Here is a 24,484-nt window from a genome sequence, read left to right on the forward strand (position 1 = left end):
AAAGAAAAGTGAAAGCTGTTGGCTTGCTTTCTAAATTTTATTAACTGATTATATGAAGCTTAAACTTGGAATTAAATCACATCAATAAATACTTAATCATGTGGTAAGCAGAATGTGGAAGATTGCCTCAAAAGTGTATTTCCCAAAAGAGATACACTATAAATCCCCCAAGACATACAGCCCTAAAATTAAAGTCATGAAACAAGAAACAGGATAAGATAGGGGAGTCCTGTGCAAATACGTGGGGTACTCGGCATTGAAACACGTGTGCTGGGTGTCTAAATGTGAATTTGTCCATTTTCCTGCCCGTGCTGCTGTCCTTTGAACAGGCTTATTTAAATTAACATCATAAATTTTTCTGGAGTGGCTAGAATGTTCTTTCTCGCAGTGGTCTCTGGGCAACACAGGGCCCTGGGGAAGCCGGCAGAGAACTGAAGCAGTTACCGGCACTGAGGGTACTTTTTCCTCCTCTTCCACCCATTTTTCTCTCCTCATCTCCCTCTCTGTTGCTCCTGTGGCCTTTGTGGTGTGATGTTCTCCTGGAATCCCTGAGGGTGGTGTGAATGGTACTTCTTTTACTCTCCATCTCATCTCTTAGTTACCTGGAAATTTCTGTACCTCTGCACTTAAATAGTGCATTATTGCCAATTTATCTTTTTAAACTGTTGTTATCCGTGTGTTTATATAACAAAGGTAAACTAATGTTTAATTTAGAATGATCCTAAAAGGAGAATAGTGTTTTCTCTACCTTTGAAGTATTTGGTTGGAATTGCTTTTTTGTAATTTCACACTTGTTCAGGGTGAGATTATTCTTTATTAAGCTCAAATCGAAATAATTTCCAATAAGTAATCTTAGCCTCTCGGTCAGCTGAGGCGTGTGTGGAGATGCCCGTTTGTTCCCCCGGTCCTCTCTGGAGACTGACCTGGGCTGGTTTCCGCAGGGCGATCTGAAGGCGTACCTGCGCGGTGGCGAGCCCGAGCCGGCGCGGGGGGACGCGCAGACCAGGCTGCTGCAGAGGCTGGCGTGCGAGATCGCGGCGGGGCTGGCGGCCATGCACAAGCGGCACTTCCTGCACAGGTGGGTCCCTCTGCTCGCGTGCACCTCCCGCACTGCTGACCCCAGAAGTGTGGGAAGAGGCCCCGCAGGAAGCTCAAGGAGGACCGGCTGTAATGTGAACTCTCGATGTGTAAACAAGGTGTCCGCTCCTGCCCAGTGTCAGAATAAGGGTTGAGCTGGGCTCCATTTAAACCAATGCCGGGGAACAGAGGGCCTTAATACAGCCTAAGGCCTAGAAATTAGTCCCAGAATTTCAAAGAATGCAAAAGAGTGCAGAGGGAACAGTTCCAGTCTTGCATTCTCCTTCTGTCAGCTTCAGGCTCCGGCTCTACCCGCTGGGTTTCACGGTGTGGCCCGCCTCCCGTTCCGGAGATGGGAAGAAGGGGTCTGAGGGGCTGACATCATCTTCTCATAGAAGGTCACAGCATTGGTCTCCGACCAACGCCACCCAGGCCAGGCTGGGGGTGATCGGGGGTTGTGTGTGGGCAACACAGTGGTTGGGATAACACGTTTCTGTCCAAGCCTTTCTGTTCCTACTTGAATAGCTGCAGCTCTCTGGAGCGCATCGTATCTTGTTCAGATCATCAATGTAATTTCCGTAATTAAAACAACAAAGGGCTTTGAGTCCTGTCTGAGATGATGATTCTGTGAATAGCCTTTTGAGCTCTGATTTATGTTTAAAATTATTTCTCAGGTCTCTGGACGAACTGGGCAGTGTCTCTTTAGTTGACTTTAAGTCATTTAACTCTTAACAATCCAAAGACCTGAAAAGGAGCGCCTGTGTGTACTGACGCGGAGGATGTCCATGAAGTATTATGTATTTTTTAAAGCAGGTTGCACAGGAGTATATTTATAATATGACAACGTTAAAAAAAAATAACTCTTTTATTTGTAGGGGTGTGTGTGTGTGTGTGTGTGTGTGTGTGTGTGTGTGTGTGTGTGTGTGAACAGCCATGGAAAAATACCTATCAAATTCTCAACATTACTTCAGGGTGGGAAGAACGAAAATTCACATTTTTCTTACACATCTATCTTGTCTGGCTTGCATAGTGAGCAAATCATTCTGATAAAGTGCTTTTTAAGAGACCCAGAAGATCATGAGTTTCTTCAGGCCTAAGGCAGAAACCCTTACACAAAACTTCAAAATATAAAGATCTATTTGTTTTATAATGGAGAAATCTTATATTTTGTTTTTTAACTTCATAACAGGTTAATTCCCAGCATATTTGTATTGTTAATCTTTTGTGAAACACAGATGATTATTACCTAATACTTGGTGTAGGAATTTTTAGATTTTGGAGAATGGAGCATTTAAAAAGAATATCATATCAGAATCAGCAACATAAAGTTATCAAAGACAGCTAGAAATTGTGTTTAAAGCCCAAGTCGGTTTCTACTCTTGTATTTTAAAAATTGGCAAGGATGTCAGAGTAAATGTTATCTTCCTGTGAGTTTCTTTAGGTTAAAGTTTTACTTAATTTAGAATCTTGTGAACTTTAGAACAAATAAAGTTGATAAATTAACTCACGTGGTTTAGATTTAATTCAGGTGCATAAACTCAAGGTAAAGAAAATTCTTGAAACCATTGACAACTGTTTCATTTTATTTTAAAAAGTAGCCGTATTTTATGTAAAATTTCCATTTGGGGCAAAATTTTGTGCTTTATTTTTTTGTTCGTAGCACCGCGTAATAGCATCTTTTAAAAATTGAAGTATAGTTGATTTACAGTATTGCGTTAGTTTCACATGTACAGCATAGTGACTCAGTTATATATATATATTTCTTTCAGATTATTTGTCATTATATCAATAGGTTATTATAAGATATTGAATACATAGTAGCGTATTTTTAAGTTGGACTTTAGAATATTTATTTGCTAACTCAAAGTCGGACTTTCTGTGTTGGTTGAAAATAGAATATCCTACATGTCCAACTGGAAGCTGATCTAGTAAAGCACCCCCAATTAAATTTTATTTTTACTTATCGTCTAAGAGGAGACGTGTGCCTGGGTCTTGGGTAGCCTGTGTTTCTGCAGTCAAACGCGTGACATTCGTGAAGGCCACGTAAACAGCAGGAGTTGCCAGTGTGTTACGCTGCACGCCATCCTGCCCTGCTGGCCAAGGGCCTGGGACTTCCTGTCCCCAGCCTGTCAGTCTTCCTGAAGGAGCAGCTCCCATGAGAAGCCACCAGGTCACTGCAGTGAGCTAAGTGCACAGGGCATCCAGCCCGCGGCGTGGGCCTTGTGGTGGCTCACGTAGCTGGAGACCTGTGTGACGGTGGCCTTGAGGAGTGCCCAGGTGGCAGCTGTGCACGAAAGGACCTCTGTAGGATTTGCCCAGTTTTAAAGTTAAAGTTACTCTCTGCTGAGAAACACCGAGGTGACTAAGTCATCCAGCCCTAAGAGTGTGGGTGTCCAGTGTTACAGGAGCCCAGTGTTCATATAACCCAGCTTACACAGAAGGTACGTGTGAGGGGGTTAGGAAGGACTGCTGTAGACCTGCGGGCTGGCTGTGCTGTGTGTCGGGGAAGAGAAGCATGATGGGGGCTGACCTGATAAGCAGGGCTGAAAGCTGTCCAGACCCTAAGCAGAGTTGCCTCTTAGTGCCATGTCGGAGTCCTCTTGCCTTAATCCTCTGCCTATATCTCTGTGAGCTGCATCCCCCCTTCAAGTGGTAAGCGGCAGAGTCTCTTCACAACCCACGTAGGGATTTTTCTTTTTAGACCTTCGTGGCTGCCAGCGGCAGGTTGCTGCTGTTAAGTGGCCTCTCCTCAGCTTTACCAGTGTGAGGCACGTTCCTTAATCCTCTGAGCCTGTTTCTTCTATGAAATGGGGATAATCTTGCCCTGAGGTGCTCTGGTCAAGATTACATAAGGTAACGTGGGCCAAGCCCTAGAAGAGTATTCTATAACTTTCGGTTGTTTGTTGCTCTTTTGATCAGGAATTCAGGGTCTCTGGGAGACCCTAAGTGGTAACGTAAATAGAGGAGAGGGTGGTTTTGGAAATGGCTCCAGCCACACTGAGGTGTTTCCATGAGAGCAGTCCTCCTGGAGATGGGTAAACTCTCATTCCAGTGGAAGCAGAGAACAAGTGGTGATGCTTCCTTGCGACTCGGGATGGGAAGCTGTTTAGAACCCCCTTCCTCTGTGAACGCACGCTTCCCGCGTCTGGCGGCTCTGCTCACGCGGCTGGGTCCCACTGACAGCTGAGGCCACCTCGAGTGCTGCCAGCCAAGGGGGACGGGGCCAGAGCTTTAGAGCCTTTCAGGGCTGGATCGCTTGGCAGCTTTGCCACTAGACCTGTTTTTCAACTTGAAGGAAGAATATACTGGGTATGTTTGTATTTCCTGACCCAAACCAGCCATTGACGTCAAGAGTTACCTCTGCCATTAAAAAGTTACACCTTTGCGTTTTCCTATTCTTTAGCTTGGCATGTTGTTGGCCTTCAGAGAGTGTTTATTTTTACTAATTTTGAATTGAATTATATCATCATTTAGAATCTGGATAATACTTCAATGTTTTGAAAACATTTCATATTTAAAAAAATTTTATTCTTATAAAAACCGTATGAGTTAACCCTTACAGGTTAGGCCCCCCCTTTTTTTGGCAAGGAAAATTGAGGCTCTGATGTGTCAATTGACTTAGCCCGAAGTCACATAGTTCTTAACGGTGGAGCCAAGACTCGTTCCCAGGTCTCTGACTTTGTCCAGTGCTTTTGCCACTGTACTCTGGTGACGGGATGTTTGGGGTAGAGGGAGGGAGCAGGTTTAGAAGAAATTCAGTCACACCGTTGTTTTCCTCCTCATTACCCCTGGTTTTCAGGTAATGAGAAACACTTCCTCCTTCTCTGAGAGCAACAGTTGAATTGTATAAGAGTTTCACAATGTCGTTTATAACGAGAGCCGCAGGTCTTTTGCAGGTATAACTTTTCATCTTTTATCTAAGCTTCTCCTTTCCTGTATCTGAAGACCTGCAGGAAACATGTGTGAGGAGAGAGGCGAGGAGGGAGGCAGCTGGGTGGTCCTGGAGTGGGTCTAGTGGCCTGAGTGGAAGGTGCCAGGGGCTCTGCAGGTGCCCTGCTGGCCTCGCCCTGCTGCCCCGCCACAGATGACACGCAGACGCCCCGGCCGGAACGCTGGCACCCAGCTTTTAATTCTGGTCCTAGGACACAGGTGTTGGGGAGGTTGAGAATGATCTGTTGGGGCTTCCCTGGTGGCGCAGTGGTTAAGATCCGCCTGCCAATGCAGGGGACACGGGTTCGAGCCCTGGTCCGGGAGGATCCCACATGCCACGGAGCAACTAAGCCCGTGCACCACAACTACTGAGCTTGTGCTCTAGAGCCCGGGAGCCACAACTACTGAGCCCATTTGCCATAACTACTGAAGCCCACGCACGTAGAGCCTGTGCTGTGCAACAAGAGAAGTCACTGCAGTAAGAAGCCTGTGCACCACAACGAAGAGTAGCCCCCGCTCGCCGCAACTAGAGAAAAGCCCGCACGCAGCAACGGAGACACAACACAGCCATAAATAAATAAATATATAAATACATAAATAAATAGAAGGATCTGTTTACAGGGGCTCCAGAAATTCTGGTTGGAGGTGCTCAGAGCCTCTGCGGCAGGACCTGCAGGGCCGCACAGGTACAGCTCTTGGTCCAGAGGGTCAGGCTGCCTTAGAGCCTTGTATTCTCCTGCCCGCGTGTGGCCCCCCTCCCTTTCTTCCTTCACTCCAAAAGACAGGGACCACTTCTCTCCTTGAGATGGGAGGTTTCTACAGGCACACCTCGTTTTATCACGCTTCGCAGATGCTGCGGTTTTTTACAAATCAAGGGCCTGTGGCAGCCCTCTGCTGAGCACGTCTGTCAGCGCATTTTTCCAACAGCGTTTGCTCACTTCCTGTCTCTGTGTCACATGGTGGTAATTCTCGCAATATTTCAAACCTTTTCATTGTTATTATGTTTGTTACGGTGATCTGTGATCAGTGATCTTTGATGTTACTTATTGTAATTATTTCGGCATTTTTTAAGCAATAAAGTATTTTTTAATTAAGATTTATACATTTTTTTTTCTTTTTTGGACATAATGCTCTTGCACACTCAGTAGACTACAGTGTAGTGTAAACATCACTTTTCTATGCACTAGGAAAGCAAAAAATTCATGTGACTCGTTTTACTGCGAGATATGCTTTATTGCGGTGGTCTGGAACCAGACCCGCAGCATCTCCCACATGCGCCTGTATGCTGTCTATAACAGTAGGGGTGTCCCGAGTTTTCCCCAGACGCCTCCACAGGCCTGATGGCTTCTGGATGGTGCGCCGTGAAAATACGGCTCGTAAACATAGTGTAAAGAAGAACTGAACACATCTAACTGGCAATTGAGATCAGCATGTTTATTGAGGAGCAGCTGCACGCACAGCACCGTGCTCTGACTGGTAATGGATTGTTGGTGGTGGTTACTGACGGTGAAAGACGGAAATACTGACCCTGGCAGAGTCACTTCAGTTCTCTGTGCCTCAGTTTCCTTGTCTATAAACGGGGAACATAATAGTGCCCACCTCAAAGGCTTGTCGTGAAGATTAAGTGAGTTAATACGTGTCAGGTGCTTAGAGAAACACCTTGTGTAAAGTGCTTGGCGCACATTAGCCATTATTGTATGATCGGATCAGTGTCGTCGTACACACCAGGCTGTCACTGGAATACATCAGCCTTAGCTGCTGCTGTCCCCATTCTCGTTATTGTTACATTTCAGACATGTGAGCTTTGGAAATGAAAATCATCGAAAATAAGAATTTGATAAAGTTTTTGGTCTCCTACAGTCATATAAAGACAAACGTTTTAAATTTTGGACTATAGAAATTCAGCTTCTGATTACTTTTATTTGTGATTTAAAACTATAAATTAGGTATCCGATTCTATTTTAATTTAGTGGCTTTTTTATTCATGTGCCAATTGATAATTAAAAAGATTCTAAGGGGTAAAGCTGAAATCCAAAAAATGTAATCTGCTGTTTTTATGGGAAGTTCCTTTAGAAAAAGTAGTTTTTACTTTTCAAATTAAGTGTTTTTGAAAATTAACTTGTTCTTAAACTATGTAAGTAAGTTGTTCTAAGTGAGTCTTGAAAGTATGCTCTTTGCCTCCCTCTTGGGGAGGTGGAGTTTGGAAGAGATGAGAGTGATTTGGAAAGGGTCTCCTTATCATGCTTGCATATCTTTGAAAAAGGAGTTAAAAACCAAACATTTCTAATAATGTAGATTATTTTCGAGTGCTTGAAGTTGTAACTTTATTCTTCTTTACTTACATTAAAGAGACTACTACTAGCCTATTACTCAGGTAATGCAAGTTATTTTAAAAAATTCAGACAATTTAGCCAATTTAGAATTCTTTCTTGGTAACTCTAAAAAGATTAGGAAATGAGCCATAAATCTGGTATTAATGCAGAACAAGGTACGGATATGGTCAGTATTTAACCTTAGCAGTCAGAGTGATTTACAAAAAAATCTGATCATCTCCATTCTTTAAGTAATTAGGAATATGGTATTACCTTTTTCTGTGAAAAAGGATTTTTTTTTTTTTAAAGGTTATTTGAATTTATTTATTTATTTATTTATTTTTGGCTGTGTTGGGTCTTCGTTTCTGTGCGAGGGCTTTCTCTAGTTGTGGCGAGCCGGGGGCCACTCTTCATCGCGGTGCGCGGGCCTCTCACTGTCGTGGCCTCTCGTTGCGGAGCACAGGCTCCAGACGCGCAGGCTCAGTACTTGTGGGTCACGGGCCTAGTTGCTCCGTGGCATGTGGGATCTTCTCAGACCAGGGCTCGAACCCATGTCCCCGGCATTGGTAGGCAGATTCTCAACCACTGCGCCACCAGGGAAGCCCTGAAAAAGGATTTTAAAACACGAATTATTAAGCAGGGAGCTCAATACATTAGCTGCTTACTCAAGAAAGCCTTTGTCCATAGCAGTTTCGTGTCACATCATCCTGGGTGTTGATTCTCCTGGGTCTCGTGTTCACTTGGCTCTTTCTGTTTTCAGTGATTTAGCCCTGCGGAATTGTTTTCTTACCTCGGACTTAAATGTGAAAGTGGGAGATTATGGAATAGGATTCAGCAGGTACAAGGTAAGCCAAAGGTTTAAGGGTCCTCTCCTTGACCTGATTTAATTTCATACTCATGAAGCGGTTGTATCACGAAATGCCATGCCTTTTTGGAAAGCGGGGTAAATAATTATTGCTACCTGTATAATAAAATACACGTCATATAAATATTTCTCTGTTACATGTTCAGTAAAATTTCAGCTCAAATTCGGTAAGCTTGGGGTTTGGATTTTTAAACTCTGTTATAACTGTATCCCCAAAGAAAACAAATGAGGTACGTGAGATTTTCATTTGTGTGTGTTTGCGTAGCCCAGCTGAGTGAGGTGCCGTAACGTGGGGCAAAAAAATATCACGCAGACGTAAGTCAGTTCTTTGTCTACACGGTAGCTCTAGCGTCTTGAGCGCTTGCTGTGTACCACCCAGGCACTAGGAAGTACTTGCCTGCACGATCCCATGTAATCCTCACTGTAAAGGGAGGTAGGTGTGTCTTCCTGATCTTAGGGATCAGGAAGACGGCTCAGTATGTTTGTTGCTTGCCCAGAGTCACAGAGCTGGTAAATGGTTGAACGTGGACTCAACCAGTCTGTCTGACTCGGAAGCCTGCCCTCTTACTCATTAACCGCCCCACTCCCCTGTTCGGGGATACGGCCCAGCATGGTTTACAAGATGTTTTGCTCAGAGTCGTGTTCTGTGCATCAGACACGGCGTACCTTCCTCTTCCAGGAAGGATGACTGAGCAAACGTTCATGGCTCAGAGACCAGCTCATGAGGCCCAGGAGGCTTCAGGGAAACCCTCACCCACCTTCTGCCCAGAAAGTCGGTCTCGTGCCCCCTTCTTTTTCTGACTTGTTTTTTTGGGGTGGAGCTTGTGTTTTCTGAGAATGACCTGGAATTAAATCATTGAGCTCACTAAAAGTGTTATAAAATTCAAAATTCTATATGCTTTCTAACAAAACAGGAGGATTATATTGAAACAGATGATAAAAAATTTTTCCCTCTGCGATGGACTGCTCCAGAATTAGTAACCAGCTTTCAAGACAGACTACTAACTGCAGATCAAACTAAGTATGGTAATATCTGGTATGTATTGATTTATCATTCTGTTAGGCTTTTGTTGTTAGCAAAGTCCTGACTTCTTTCTTCTCAGGTACTTTCTTAAGGGAAAGTAATTGAATAAGACGGAGGAACACCAGAGTGCCTGATGGTGTGAAAAAAAACAATTTATTGACATCATAGCAATTATCACAGTTGCCATGATGCGGTTAACTTTTCTCTTACCCATTTGACAGTAATAATCTCCATAAAAGCAGGAACCAAGGCTATTTTCTTTGCCTACTACAAGGCCTGGCTTACAATAGATGTTTAGTAAATATTTATTGAAGTGAATGAAAAAAACAGAAAGGTTTGGACCATTATGTAATACTGAGATGTATGTCAGTTTAATGGAAGTTGAAAAAATGTATATGAGTCTTTAGCAATTTCTATTACAGCTTCTTTAATTTATGTCTACACTTTTTTGTGTTATTGTCCTGCTTTTTCTATTTTCTTTTTCTCTTCTTGCCTTCTTTTGATTTTTTTTTAAACTGTTTTTTCCTGTTAGCTTGGGAGCTGTATACTCTATTCCTATACTTTTATTGGTTACCCTAGAAATTATAACATGTATACTTCACTTAACTTAGTCTAATGGTAGTTCTCATCTTGGCCCTGTTTCTGAGCAATACAAGGGCCCCAGGCTACTTTAACATACTTTAACTTGGTTTACTTTTACTCTACACACACACACGCAATTATATGTCATTATTGTTGGGTATGTTGATTTTTTCTTTTAACCCCACGAGACATTACTATTATTTTTTTTAGCATCAGTGTTTGTTTAGGTTTATCCACGTAATCAAATCACTTTGCTGTTTTTTGTTTTTTGTTTTTAAATCTCAGACCTTCCATCTGGGATCACTCTCCTTTTGTCTGAAGTATGTCCTTCAGAATTTCCTTTAGTGAGGTTCGACTGGTAATAGATTCTCAGGTCTTTCTCCGTAGGTCTGAGTGTACCTTTATTTTGTCCTCGTTCTTGAAGTATATTTTTACTTGATGACAGTTATTTTCTCTCAGCATATTGAAGATCTCACTCCACTGTCTTCTGGCTTCCATTGTTGCTCTTGAGAAGTCAGCTGTAAATCTCCCTAAGCTCTTTGAAGGTAACGTGACTTTTTCCTCTCTGGCTGCTTTTAAACTCTTCTCTTTGTCTTTTGATTTTTGTAGCTTCACTATAGTGTGTATTGGTGTGGATTTTTTTGTTTTTCTGCTTGGGATTTATTTGGCTTTTCATATCTTAGGTTGGTGTTCACAGCCCTTATTTACCCTTCAAATACTGCCTCTGCCCCATTTTTTCTCCTTTTGGAAGTCTGATTATATATATGTTATACCTTCTTGCTCTGTCTTCTGTCTCTTATTCTCTCTTTTATATATTCCATCTCTTTGACTCTCTGTGCCACACTCTAGATAACTTTTCAGACCTGTGCTCTATCTACTAATTCTCTCTCTTTTTAAAATTCTCTCTTCAGCTGTGTCTATTCTTCTACTAAATCTCTCTATTGAATTCTGTAGTTCAGATATTGGCTTTTCGGTTTTAGGAGGTTTATTTGATTATGATCTACATCAGATAATTCCAGTATCTGAAGTCTTTGTGGATTTGATCTTGCTGGCTCTTGATGGTGGTTTGTTTCCTTGGGGACTTTTTTATGGTGAGGATCTTGGAAACCCAAAATTGAGAAACATTTCTCCAGAGGGGGTCCACATTTGCTTTTGTCAGGTACTTGGGTGTCCCGTCATGTAAGGGACTACTCTAATTCAGGGCTTTATGTATCCAGCTCAAGATCTTTTAGAGCACTCAGATGGTGTGAGTTTGGGCTGTAAGTCCAAGTAAGGGCCAGCTCTGTGGTTACAACTTCTTTGGGACTACACTTCCCCACCAGCACACACACACGTACTCACGCTCCCACATGTCCGCTAATTCACAGGACCTCAGTGCCAAGGCAGCTTGCCTTCCAGGCCCGTGAGAGAGGCAGGGGGCAGGTTTATTCCCACTGTGAGGAGGTCTCTGTGAGACCCCTTGCCTTGTGCAGGCCCAGGGCTTTGGCCTGTCCACCGCCACCATCACCCGCACTGAGCCTGGTACACCACAGACACAGAAGCCCAAGTTCTGTGCTTCAGCAGATGCTGCAGTCAAAGGTGGTTTTAGCGTTCTGCTTAGTTCACTAAGCTCTAGATTTTGTCCAGGTAATTCCCTGCTATCTTGTCTGCTGTTTGTTTTGTTTAAGAAGTTGCTTTTCATGCTTCATTCATATTTTTACTGTTCTTGCAGGGTGATTGACCTGAAAACTTAGCCTACATTCCCAGAGACAGAGCCTCCCCCTTGTTTCTGACGGGTTAAACAGCCTCTGGTGGCAGGGCTGGCAGTGGTGCCAGCTTCCACGAGAGGCAGGGACCAAACTGCCCTGTGCCAGGGGTGAAGGAGAGGGTCCTCTCTCAGCGAGTTTGGTGGAAGAGGGGATAAGAGCTACAGGACATTTTTCTTCCCCGAAGAAAGAGGCTTGCTGGTCCTCAGGGAGACACAGGCCAGTGCGAGGCAAAGAGCTGGAGAGAAGGGAATGCTGGCGGTGACCAATGGCGCTTGTCCCCGAGGAGACTGGGCGGGAAAGACTAGGGCATAGAGAGCTGCAGGGCAGGGTGGGCACACATCTCCTCTTTCTCTGTGGCCTGTGCCAGGAGAAAGGGATGCTCAAGGAAGATGTTAGGAGTCGGGGAAGTGGGGAGTTGAGAAGAAAACCCATGCTTCACGGTCTCTGAAGAACTGGGGAGGGGATTGGTTTGGGAACAGGCCTTGCTGGGAGAGAGAAAGGTAGCTACATCGGGGATTTGGAGAAAATAAGGCAGGTAGAGGTACGCGCCCAGGGTCAGACCAGGCTTGGTGCTGATAACACCCATTTTGCCCCTCATCATAGGTCACCTTTGTGGTCTTTAGCATTTCATGTAAACTTCTTATTTTCCTCGGTCAAATAAATTGTTAATTCCCTAAAGTCGTTGACAGTATCTTAAACTTCTTTGTATCCAAAACAGCCCTCTGCCCCTAGCAGTTCTGTGCCAGGGAAACTTCTCCCTTCTTGAATTGGATTGGGAGATTCGGGTCCTTTTATTTCCTTTGGTTGAAATGCCCTCTCCACTTAGATACTGAATACGTTGATTTTTCTCACTGATTTGTGAGATTAGTGTAAGAGAGGTTAACTCATACGTTATATTGTACTCTACCACGTCAAATAATAAACTTATTTACTCAAGTACGGCTCGTTATTCACACACGCATTCTGGTGGGCATTGATCATAGTCACGGAAACCATCAATAGCCAAACCTGGCTGGACGTCAGAATCATGAGGGAGCTTTTTAAAGATGCAGCCGCACCTGTATCCACCAACGAAGAGTCCTCGGGGTGGGTGGGGCGGGGAGGGTCCTAAGTACCAGCATCCAGATGACACAGACGGTCAGCCAGGTTTGGGAGCCGTTGCAGAAAATAGACTGTAATATGCGGCAGAAGTGGAGGTGGTGGGAACGAACGCAGGGATCACACAGAGGAAGTGGAGAGGAAGTGTCCCTCTGGCTTCAGCCACAGAGGCCATTTTCATGGGGACAGCACTGGGTGGGTGCTCAGGCGAGTGGGCCGGGTACTGCGAAGGTCAGCCCTGCCCATGGTGACGGCTGTGTACCTGGAGGTGGTGAGGGGCTCAGGCAGGTGGCCGTTTCTGGCAGAGTAGTAGGGGGCGTCCTTCCGAAGAGCAAAAAACCCTGGATACTCAGGAATAGCTACAGCAAGAAATACATGGGGCAAACGGAAGGATTGTTCATGTCAAGATTTCCGACGTTTACTGCTATTGTGAATGGGATGTTTTTTCCCCACCAAAAATCTCAGAACTCAGTGTATTTACCTTGTACCTAGCTGTGTTACTGAACGCTTAAAAGTCATCGTGATGATCTTTCTAATTTCTTGAGTTTTAAGGTCATATTCGCTCCTCCATGTAATTATGCCTCTTAGCTCCATCTCATATTTTTTTGCATTGGCCAAAATTCCTAAAGTAATATTCCGTTAGTAAATCTGAGGAGGTATTCTTGTTGTGGTCCTCATTTTAATGGAAATGCCTGCTTTTTAAATCATGTTAAAGAGCTATCTTGAGGAACCTTTTCTAAGTAGACACCTTGTGCTTGAAATTACTAGTGACTGTACAAGTAAAAATGTAGGTGTTAAAACTTTGACATCCGAAGAGAGAAAGAAATAACCGTGTTCTTTTTTCCGCAGGTCCCTGGGTGTGACACTTTGGGAGCTTTTTGAGAATGCCGCTCAGCCTTACTCCAACCTTTCCAACTTAGAGGTTCTCAACCAGGTCATTCGAGAGAGAGACACAAAACTCCCAAAGCCCCAGCTGGAGCAGCCTTACTCTGACAGATGGTGGGTAACTTCACGTCACGTTCTTTTCAGAAGATAAGGAAATCCTGTCTGCATGGGTCTTAGTTATGTATTCTCTAATTTTGAACAGTAGATGTTATGAAAAGCAATCGTTTGTATATTATTCATGACTGATTTTAGAATTAACATCCATTTTTTTTTAATGTAATCCTATTTTAAAAAAATGTGTAGAGCAAGCAGGAATTTATGTATTACATGCAATAAGAAAAATGTTAAGTCTGAACTAATTAGAAAAGTCAATTCTAAGGGAGTTTCCTGTTGTGGAATTATTTTTAAATGAGGCTGTTTGTTTAAGTGATACCCGACGTGCGAGAAGAGAGATGGGTGGCATAGACATGATCGTATTTAAATTGGCACGAGACTCATTTGCATAATGTATGTTGCCATTTGCAAAACAAATTTACTTCTTATGATGCTCCAGACCAGTTCTTACTCGGTTTCCAATTAGGATCGGGCTCCCCTGTGTCAAGGCCTCTGTCTGCGTCACCCTGTGCCCGGCTGATGTTGCCCCTGGAGCTCGGTGCCCTTCCGTGTGGGCGTTGCTCAGCCCCGCTACTTGCTAGAACTAACTCACCCAGAATAACTGGACATTCACGCCGTAAATTTAATACCATGACATCGTCTTTGTCTTCCCTTCCACTCACGGCTACAGTTTAGGATGCTGGCCGTATTCAGCCAACCCTTCGAGGACCAGCTCCTGGTTGCCACTGTCTCTGGGCTTCTTTCTCTACTGTTTCCCTCCACCCTCAGCTCCTTTCGTGACCTGAGGAAACCATGTGCTGCAGGAGATCATGGTGTCACTTTTTGTTGGGGGAATAGTTAGAGATTAGTCACAACAGCATCTGTCTGTGTGACTTCTTGCAAAATAAAGTGAGTAAATCTCAGAACATTGGATACGTGCATCCTTTACTAAGCAGAATACCTATGGCAGTTGTGTTAAGAGGAGAGCGTTTTAGAACTGTTTCTAAATTCGGTGGCTCAGTCCCTGGAAAACGCCAGAAGAACAGATGACAAAGCAAAAGAATTGCAGTGACACTGTGCAGTGTCCTGAGGACACAGAAAAGTAGCGGGCCAACTTTTCTCTTTCTCCATTTTCCCTTTCACACTGACATCACCGTGAGCTGAACTCCTTCAGGTGGTCGGCAGTGATTAAAGTGTCGGGGCTTCTGGGGTGTTGAGTTGGCCCAGGGGTCCTTGTGAGGTCTTTCCTTATTTTAAAACAATGTATCATCCGTCCGCTAATCACCTGTCTGTGTCGCTCAGGTATGAAGTCTTACAGTTCTGCTGGCTGTCACCAGACAAGAGGCCGGCGGCCGAGGACGTGCACAGGCTGCTCACCTACCTGCGGATGCAAAGCCAGAGGGACCCGGAAGTCGACTTTGAGCAGCAGTGGAACGCACTCAAGCCAAACACAAACAACAGAGATACTGCAAGTAACGCCGCCTTCCCCATCCTCGACCACTTCACCAGGGACCGGCTCGGTCGTGAGATGGAGGAGGTCCTCACCGTGACCGAAACCAGCCAGGGCCTGAGCTTCGAGTACGTCTGGGAGGCGGCCAAGCACGACCACTTCGAGGAGCGCGGCCGGGGCCCCCCGGATGAAGCCGTGTCCTACACCGGCATCTTCTTCGCCACCGAAGCATTTGAGAGTCCGCTCTCAGATCCCGGGCCCGGGAAGCAAGATGACAGTGGCCAGGACGTCCCCCTGCGGGCCCCCGGAGTAGTGCCCGTCTTTGATGCCCACAACCTTTCCGTCGGAAGCGACTATTACATCCAATTAGAAGAAAAAAGCGGTAGCAACTTGGAGCTGGATTACCCACCTGCACTGCTCACAACGGAAATGGATAATCCAGAAAGGGTCGGTGACACCGCGTCCCAGCTTCTGACCCTGAGGAATGTCGAATTTGAGGAGTCCAGTACAGATGAGGATTTCTTCCAGAACACTGCAGACCCCAAGGATGCCAGGGTCCCCGAGGGCGTGCCAGTTACCAGGGGCCTGGAGAGCCCTTTCAACAGTATATTTAATGATCTTGACAAATCAGAGGCTTTGCCCAGTCACCAAAAAATATTTGACTTAATGGAACTTAACGGAGTCCAAGCTGACTTTAAGCCGACCACCTTAAGCTCAAGTTTGGATGACCCCAGAGAGTCGGTAATTACACGCCACTTGGAGAAGGAAAAGCCCCGTAAGCTTTTTGACTGTGAGCCTCTTTGCTCATCAGAAAACCTTGTGCATCAAGATGGTTTTGATCAGCTGGATGTTGAAGAATTGTCAGAAAACTTTTTATTTCTTCAAGAGAAGAACTTACTGAAAGGCTCCTTGTCCAGCAAAGAACACATAAATGATCTTCAGACAGAACTTAGAAATGCTGGTTTTCCTGAAACCATATTAGAAAGTCCGAGTAGAAACTCTCTAGATGCTGAGCTTAAGTTTGCTGAAAATAAACCCGGCTCTTCTTTGCTGCAGGAAAACGTCAGCGCGCAGGGCAGAGGCCCGGGCGTGGCGCCCAAGGACGGCACTGGGGACGCGGCCTCGCCGCCTTGCCCGCAGGTGCAGGTACCTCCTACCTCGCTCGAAACAGAGGGGCCGCCTCACGATGTCCCTCCAAGTGTGTCCCTGAAGCAGGGCGGAGCCAAGCCCCTGTGTTTGGATGTCGGTGTCCGTGAAGACGGTGTCTGCCGAGACGTAAACCCAGACCCCGCGCCCGCCCCGGTGGACGCACCCCTCACCGGCGACAGGTCCCGAGACCTGACTCCCCAGAGGGAGGGGGCCTTGAGACTGACCCAGAGCGACTCAGGCCTTGTCCACAGCACTCTTGCCAGTAAGGTGAGTATAGGGAACAGCCTTCCAGAACTGAGGCAGCACTTACAAAGTCAACCACCTTTGGAAGACCCCTGCCGTCGAGGCCTGCCGGAGAGAGCCTTGGAGGCCGTGCATGCTCTGAGCCAGCTGGGCTGTAACGATGCTGCTGCAGAGGGGCGGGGCTTGGTGTCTGCCCTCTCCTTGGACTCTGCCAGTCAGGACAGCCTTCTCGAGGACAGCTTGTCGACGCCCATCCCGACTTCGGAGCAGTCCGTGGAGACCCCAGGCTCCCTGGACTCGGTGGACGTCCGTGAGGTTCTACTGGGCTCCTTGGGCCCTCACACGCCGCAGAGACTCTTGCCCCCCGATAAGCCTGCGGACAGCGGCTACGAGACGGAGAACCTGGAGTCCCCCGAGTGGACGCTGCACCTGGCCCCCAACGGCGCCATAGCCCCCGACGCAGCCTCGGCGGGCCACGGCGTTCGCGGGGGGCCACCTCCCAACCCCATCATCGTCATCTCAGACGCAGCCGATGGCCACAGGGGTGCAGAGGTCACCTCTCAGACTTCTGCGCCTGGCTGCCAGGGCTCGTACCGAGACTCCGCTTACTTCTCAGACAATGACTCTGAGCCCGATAAGAAGTCGGAGGGGGTCCCGGGAGCCTCGGCCTCGGCCTTGGGAGCGGAGCAGCCCCCGCCTGAGCCAGGCGCCCCAGAGCAGAGTCCCAGCCCCCCGGACGGCTGCCTGGAAACCAGCAGCAGCCAGCCTGGCCAGAGGTGTCCCCCTGCTCCGCAGATCGCCGGTCACCTGGAATCAAGAGAAGCGGCAGAACCAGCACCCGCTGGCGCTTCCAGACAGATGCATCCCCCCGACGACAGTGAGGCCGGCAGCCCCTCAAGTCTGCTGAACTCGGAGCTGAGCAGCGGGGAGGACCTCGAGGCCCAGGAGGAGCCCCCCTGCACGCTGGCTTCCACCGGGACCAACACCAACGAACTCCTGGCGTTTGCAGATGCCCCCCTCCGCTCTGGCGGCCCAGCAGCCCCGATGGTGGAGAAGGCCTTGCGCGGCCACTCCGAGGGCCCCAAGCTGAAGGAGCCAGATGTCGAAGGGAAGTACCTGGGGAAACTGGGCGTGCCAGGGGTGCTCGACCTCACCGAGGACGGAATCGACGCGGATGAGGAGGACGAAAACAGCGACGACTCGGACGAGGACCTGCGGGCCTTCACCCTGCACAGCCTCAGCTCCGAGTCGGAGGATGAGGCGGAGCACCTGGTTCCTGTGGTCCTCGGCTGTGAGGACGGTCGCCACCTGCGGAGCCTGCTGAAACCCTCAGCCTCCGCGGACCAGCCGCCCGACGACTGGAAGAAAGAGAAGAAGGCGGTGACGTTCTTCGATGACGTCACAGTCTATCTCTTTGACCAGGTATCTGTTGTCTGTCACCTCCAGGTTGTCCTGTTAGAGAATTCCAGAACGTGTTAGGGGAACGGGCGTGCTTGGTTTTTCTGATTGCCGTTTCTAGGCCACGGATTGTTTTGTGATTACTCAGAAAAAGGAATTTGGGGTTGGTCACAGTGTCACTTCCAAGAACACGCAGAAATGGGGTTTGCACAGGGAACTCCTGTCACCTTACGGGAAGAAGATCTGCGTGCTCTTCCTGGGTGTCCTGGCAGAGTCCTGCTGAAGTTGCTTACCCTTTCCAGACCAGATTTTTATACTCTGACAGTCGGCAGTAATGCCCGGTGTGCAGGTGCCGCTGGAACAGTCCGAGGCTCACATGTAGCCCTGGAGACACTGACCAGCGGCCCGGCCTGTGGAGTGGGGACAGGGACGGGGCAGCAGGACAGAGTCTGTTGCCCTCCCGGCCAGGGGCTGGCCCTGCCCTCCTCCCTGCGGTTGGGCAGGCTGCCTGCTGTCACCACTCAGGGGGCCAGCCTTCGGCTTCTTTAAAAATGAGGCAGCCTACAATTCAAGCTTTTTTTTTTTTTTTTTTTTTAAATGTTCTTTGTTGACTAGTCTTTGTAGCCCTTGAATTTGCTTCTTGACTCAGCTGGATTGTAAGTGAAGCTCCCGTTCCAGAAGGCGTAGGAGTCCTTGTTGGTTTCTTCTTTGATCTGCTTGCCCTCCCTTTGTATTTAGTCCTTGGAACCGAGACCTTGGTACCTCAGCCTCTCGTTCAGCATTGGGCCTCGTGGGCCCCACGCTTGAGGCTCTGCCCACACCCATGGGGGTCCTGGGTGCTGCCCCGCCTCTTCCCTGGGGGCTGGGTCTGCTTTCAGTTGCTCGTTACTTTACGTTTTGTCGTTTCTGTGTGTTCTCTTTCTACGGTGTCGCTCAAAAAAATTTGAACTGTGGCATGTGGGGCAGGGAGGGTAGAGGTAGGTAAGTGTTTGGGAAAAGAAAAAGTAGACTCCTGGCCCCAACCTCAATTCATCAGATCTGTGAGAGGGGCCGGGATGCTTATACACATCCCAGCTTCAGAACCTGAGGGCTCAGGGAGCCTAGGAAACTGGTTTGCCATTTTTTTACTGAGAGTGGAAGAGAGACGGGATCACCTGGCCCCAGATTTTGTGTTTTGTTATCAGTCGTTCGAATTCACGCATCCCTTTCTTCACCTTCTCTGTGAACTTGAATTGTACGAGACTTCCCCACAGAGCAGACGATCTGTAGGTGGGATAGAAAGAGTTACAAAGTGTGTGCCGTGAGCAGTGTGGGTGAGGGCTGGGGAAGATGTCTGGGGGTCTAGTTGCAGCAGAGGGATGGACTCAGCTCCCGTGGAAGCCCCCGCCTGGGCTACAGAAGGGCTGCACTCGTGTGACGACTTTGCGTTGGAGGGAGGTGATGTTTTGGTGGCTTCAGAAGACAGGGCAGGATTGCATAAGACCAAGATTCAAGGCATGAGAATGAAGGTACAGAAATCAAGTGTAAGACATACATGCTTAATAGCTGTGAGATTTGAGAAGGCTTAGTGTCGTAGAGAAAGTTGGAAAGTGGGTGAAGTCCAGAATGAAGTCCTGAAAATCTCTCTTTCTGTGATCTCTAGTTAGTTTTCTCATGCGTCCCATGCAGTTTCCTTGGAGTAGTAACAACTACCTGCTGGTTCAGGCTGGTGGCTGGTAGATTTTCTCCTGCTCTTACTGTGCAGCTTAATGAGCTGGTTTTGAAGTAGTTTCGTTTTTGAGTAGTTTCAGTACCTTAACTCCAGAGTTTTAACTGAGCACTCCTGGGTTTTGGCAGCTCTGTGTCTTGGTTATTTCACTGTTGGCTCAGCAGATGCTTGGTGAACACTTACTGTATGTAAAGCAACTTTCTCGTGAAATCACGGCCCAGCGAGTGAGCAGTCTGGGTGCCGGCACTTCACGCGCAGGGTCTCCTTAGCTTCCCCCCACATCGGTGGTCTCCCATGTGCCTCTCGTGGGCCCTAAATGAGCCTGGTGGGGTGTTTGACCCTCAGCTCTCACGCTGCCCCTTCCGGATGCACAGTGTTCTCAAGGCCAAAACGGCGGACAGTGATGCTTCCTTGCAGTGAACGGGACGCGCGGTTGCCCTCCGGCCTGTCACAGGGCAGGTGAGCTCTGAGCTCAGTCCCATGCGTCACAGCGCTGGTCGCTGTAACGACGGGCCGGGGCTCGGCAGTGTGGCCTTGGGGCCGTGTAGAGCCCCGCTCGGGACACCTGGGTCGTAGTCTTACAGCCAGGAGCCCCCAGAGGTGTGAGGTGGACTACCTGTCCTGGGGCAGACGGGGAGCCTGGGGGCCTGTGTGCTGCTTTTCTATGTTCACAGAAATATTCTACTGGGATTTTGATGGGAGTTGCATAGTTTGGGGAGAATTGACATCTTTACTGTGTTGAGGCTTTCAACTCATGAACACAGTATGTTTCTCCATTTATTCAGTTCTTCTTAGTGTTTTGTAGTTTTCAGCAGACAGATCCTCTGCGTGTTTTGTTAGATTTATATCTAAGTATTTCATTTCTTGGGGAGCTACTTTAAAAGGTAATTTAAAAATTTTGGTTTCCATTTGCTCCTTGCCAGTATATAGAAACGTGATTGACTTTTTAAAATAATTAATTAATTAATTAATTAATTTTTTATTTTTGGCTGCGTTGGGTCTTCGTTGCTGCATGCGGGCTTTCTCTAGTTGCAGTGAGCAGGGGCTACTCGTAGATGCGGTGTGCGGTCTTCTCATTGTGGTGGCTTCTCTTGTTGCAGAGCACGGATTCTAGGCACTCGGGCTTCAGTAGATGTGGCACGTGGGCTCAGTAGTTGTGGCTCGCAGGCTCTAGAGCACAGGCTCAGTAGTTGTGGCACACGGGCTTAGTTGTTCCGCGGCATGTGGGATCTTTCCGGACCAGGGCTCGAACCCGTGTCCCCTGCATTGGCAGGCAGATTCTTAACCACTGAGCCACCAGGGAAGTCCCTCAACACATTTTCTGATTTTCCTTGAGACTTTTCCTTTGACCCACGGATTATTTATAAAAAATATTGTTTAATTTCCAAGGGTTGGAGATTTTTTTTTTACCTTTCTGCTACTGATTTCTAGTGTAATTCCATTTTGGTTAGAGAACATATTTTGTAGGGTTTCAACTCCTTTAAATGTGTTATTTTGCTGTAGAGCCAGGATATGGTCTATCTTGGTGAATGTTCCATGTGCACCTGAAAGAGTGTGTATTTTGCTTCTGGTGGGTGGATTGCTCTATAAATGTCAGGTGCAGTTGGTTGTTCATTTCTTCTGTATTGTTGCTGATTTTTCTGTCTATTACTGAGAGGGAAGTGTTGAAGTCTCCGGCTATAATTATGGATTTGTCTGTTTCTCTTTTCATTTCTGTCAGTTTTTGCTTCATCTGTTTTGTAGTTCTGTTGTTAGCTTCATACACATTTAAGATTATTATATCTTCTCGGTGAATTGACCTTTTGTCATTATATGATGTCATTCTTTATTCCTTTCTCTGATATTCATAAAGCTACTGCGGCTTTCTTTTGAGTAGCATTTGTGTGATGTCTCTTTTTTCATCCTTATACGTACCTGCATCCCTATACTTGACAGTAGTTTCTTGTGGATGGCACATAGGTGGTTTTTAAAATCTATTCTGAAACTTTTTATCTTTTAATTGGTATTTTATGCCACTTACATTTAATAGAATTATTTGGATTTGGATTTAGGTGCACCATTTTATTCAGTGTTTCTGTTTGTTCCTCTGGTTGTTATTTCTTTTCTTCCTCTTTTTGCTTTCTTTTGGGTAATTTGAACAATTTTTAGAATTACCTTTTATCTATTGCATTTCTTACTATACGTCTTCTCTTAGTGTAGTTTTTGGAGTGGTTCTTGGGATCACAATGTACATACTTAACTTTTCACAGCCTCCTTAGAATCAGTGTTTTACCATTTCAAGTGGAATATAAGAACCCCTGTACCCTGTGGGCCCTTCATCCCCCCCAATCCCTTTTCTTCAGGTTGTCTGATGTGTCATATGTTTATTCATCAAAACCCCCGTCACGCAGTGCTCTGTGCTTTACTTCTAGTCATCACACATGTGTTAAGAAACTGAAGAGGTGAGGAATAGTATTATATTCACTCAGATAGTTACTACTGTTCTTTTTTCATTCCTGATGTTCCAGGTTCCTTTTTATTATCATTTCCCTTCTGTTTGAAGAAGTTTGTGTGGCCTTTTTTTTTTTTTTTTTTTAACAAATTCTCTTAGTTTTTCTTCATCTGAGAGTGTCTTTATTTTACACTCATTTCTTAAGGATATTTTCTCTGAACATAGATTTCTGAGGTGATAGTTCTTTTCTTTCAGCATTATCCCTGGCTGCTTTCAGGAGTTTTTTTCTTTGTCTTTGGTTTTCAGTAGTATGATTATGGATTTCTGGATTACAGGCATGGATTTCTTTGTATTTATCTCATTTTAAGTTTGCAAAGCTTCCTGAACCTGTAGTTTTATGTATTTCACCAGATTTGAGAAGTTTTCAGCCATTGTTTCTTCTTTTCTTATTCACCACACTCTGTCTCTCTGTTTCTGGGACTCCAGCATTACACCTTTTGGTAATATCCTAGTATATAGGCCCTGAGGCTCTGTTCTTTTCTTTCCCTCCAGTGTTTGTTTTTGCTGTTGTTCAGATTGGATCATTTCTGTTGATCTACTTCACATTAACTTATTCTGTCCTCTCTCATGTCCATCCTGCTATTGAGCCCACCCAGTGAGTTTTAAAATTTTGGTTATTGTATTTTTCTGTTCCAAAATCCACAATTCGTTATTTTTATCTATTCTTTTGCTGAGACTTTTCCATTCATTTCCAGTGTGTTTTCCCATACTTTGTAGGAGCATATTTATGATAGTCTTTTTCAGGTAATTCTAACATCTAAGGACATCTTGGCATTGGCATCTGTTGATTGTTTTTTCTCCTGGGAATTGAGGTTTTCCTTATTCTTTGTTTGCTGAGAAATTTTAGATTGTACCCTTATTATTTTATCCGATTCTGTGCCTTGTTTAGATTCTATGGAGAATGTTGATATTTTCTTCTTAGAAGGCGTTGACCCAGTTGGGTTCAGGTCACAAGTTCCAACCAGCCTTCTGGGGATTGGGGTCCCCTTTCAAAGCCTTTGTTGTGCTGTGTGAACCTGTCCTGTGCATGTGCCACCCCCTGGCCAGACTGGACCTTGGCAGTGGTCTCCCTGAAATTCAGTTCTCAACGCTTTGGTGTGCTGTTTAGGGTCAGATCTACCCTGAGCAGCTGGGGGTAAGCCGGGACCTCATAAACAACTTGATGGGATCCCTTTTCTGAGCTCCCCCCTCCCTGGGCTGTCCAGTTTCTTGGCCTTCTCTTCTTGGTCCTCTGGCCAGAAGGCTGGGCTTTGGGTTACCACAGTACGCTGTGCAGCTGTGCGGCGGGAGGACAGAGAGGGAAAAGGCGTGTGGGTTCTCCAGGCAGAGAGGAAGCTCACCGCCCTCAGAATTACAGGTGCCTGCCACCCCTGCTGCTGTCACCCAGGATTGCTTAGGCTGGGAGCAAGAGAACAGGGGGAAAAAAGCAAACCCCTGGAATTTCCTCTCCTCTTTCTAAGCATCAGAAGACCCCCCTTCCTGCATCTGGAGCCAGAACCCACGTGGCGGGGGTGGGGTGGAGGGGTGGGGTTGGTTCACCGATGGCTTGGTGTCCTTTGACTCCAGCGCTCTTCCCCAACCTGCCTGCTGCGTCTCCTCCTCCGAGGTCTCCCGTGGCCGCTTTGTGTGTCTGCCCAGGATTTAGAGCCTGTTCCACGGGAGAGATGGGGCGCGGACTCCCAGCCCACCTTCCCCAGGGGTGGGAGGGACAGGTCGCAAATGGTCAGCGAGGGCCCCTGCCCCAGGGCTCCTGAGAGCAGGCGCTCGCTGATGGGAACTTATGCTGGGCTTTTCAGGAGACCCCGACCAAAGAGCTGGGCCACTGCGGAGGAGAGGCGTGCGGGCCGGAGCTGAGCAGCCCCACACCGTCGCCAGGCTCCCCCTACCCGAGCAGGTGCATGAATTCCGAAAGTTCCACTGATGAAGAAGGTATCTCATTGGCAGGTTTAAAAAGCAACTAAACATGAGTGTGATGTGAGCTGTTTCTGAGGATAACTTCACATGTCGCTTTCAAAGACCCCCTCTGACCCTGGGGGGGTGGGGTGGGCAGCTCTGCCGTCTGCGCCCAGGGTGGTCTGTGCCCCTCTGAGCCCACCTGGACGCCTGCACTGCCCTCTCTGTTCCTTAAAACGAAGTCATGAAAGGAGAGTTACTTTTATTTCTTACTTCCAGGTGGAGGCTTTGAATGGGATGATGACTTCTCCCCGGACCCTTTTATGTCAAAGACAACGAGTCACCTCCTGAGCTCCAAACCTTCCCTTCAGACATCCAAGTACTTCTCCCCGCCGCCGCCGCCCCGGAGCACGGAGCCCAGCTGGCCTCACATGGCGCCCTACTCCAGGTTCTCCATCACGCCCGCCAGCATCGCCAGCTTCTCTCTCACGCACCTCACAGACTCGGACGTGGAGCAGGGAGGTGAGGCGGGTGCGGA

General features: G+C 47.0%; 1 protein-coding gene across 2 annotated transcripts in view; it reads left to right on the top strand.

Moving 5' to 3' along the window:
- LMTK2 (lemur tyrosine kinase 2) overlaps nucleotides 1-24,484 on the top strand; it is an 84,438-nt gene that overhangs the window by 55,436 nt on the left and 4,518 nt on the right. For both annotated transcript variants that reach the window (XM_007186724.3, XM_007186725.3), the window contains exons 7-13: nucleotides 942-1,078; nucleotides 8,080-8,164; nucleotides 9,099-9,220; nucleotides 13,486-13,635; nucleotides 14,917-17,878; nucleotides 23,850-23,982; nucleotides 24,226-24,468. In XM_007186724.3, the coding sequence (XP_007186786.2) occupies nucleotides 942-1,078; nucleotides 8,080-8,164; nucleotides 9,099-9,220; nucleotides 13,486-13,635; nucleotides 14,917-17,878; nucleotides 23,850-23,982; nucleotides 24,226-24,468 (3,832 nt within the window). The remainder of the gene's footprint in view (nucleotides 1-941; nucleotides 1,079-8,079; nucleotides 8,165-9,098; nucleotides 9,221-13,485; nucleotides 13,636-14,916; nucleotides 17,879-23,849; nucleotides 23,983-24,225; nucleotides 24,469-24,484) is intronic.

The sequence above is a fragment of the Balaenoptera acutorostrata genome, chromosome 15 (genome assembly GCF_949987535.1).
Source record: "Balaenoptera acutorostrata chromosome 15, mBalAcu1.1, whole genome shotgun sequence".
Lineage (NCBI taxonomy): Eukaryota > Metazoa > Chordata > Mammalia > Artiodactyla > Balaenopteridae > Balaenoptera > Balaenoptera acutorostrata.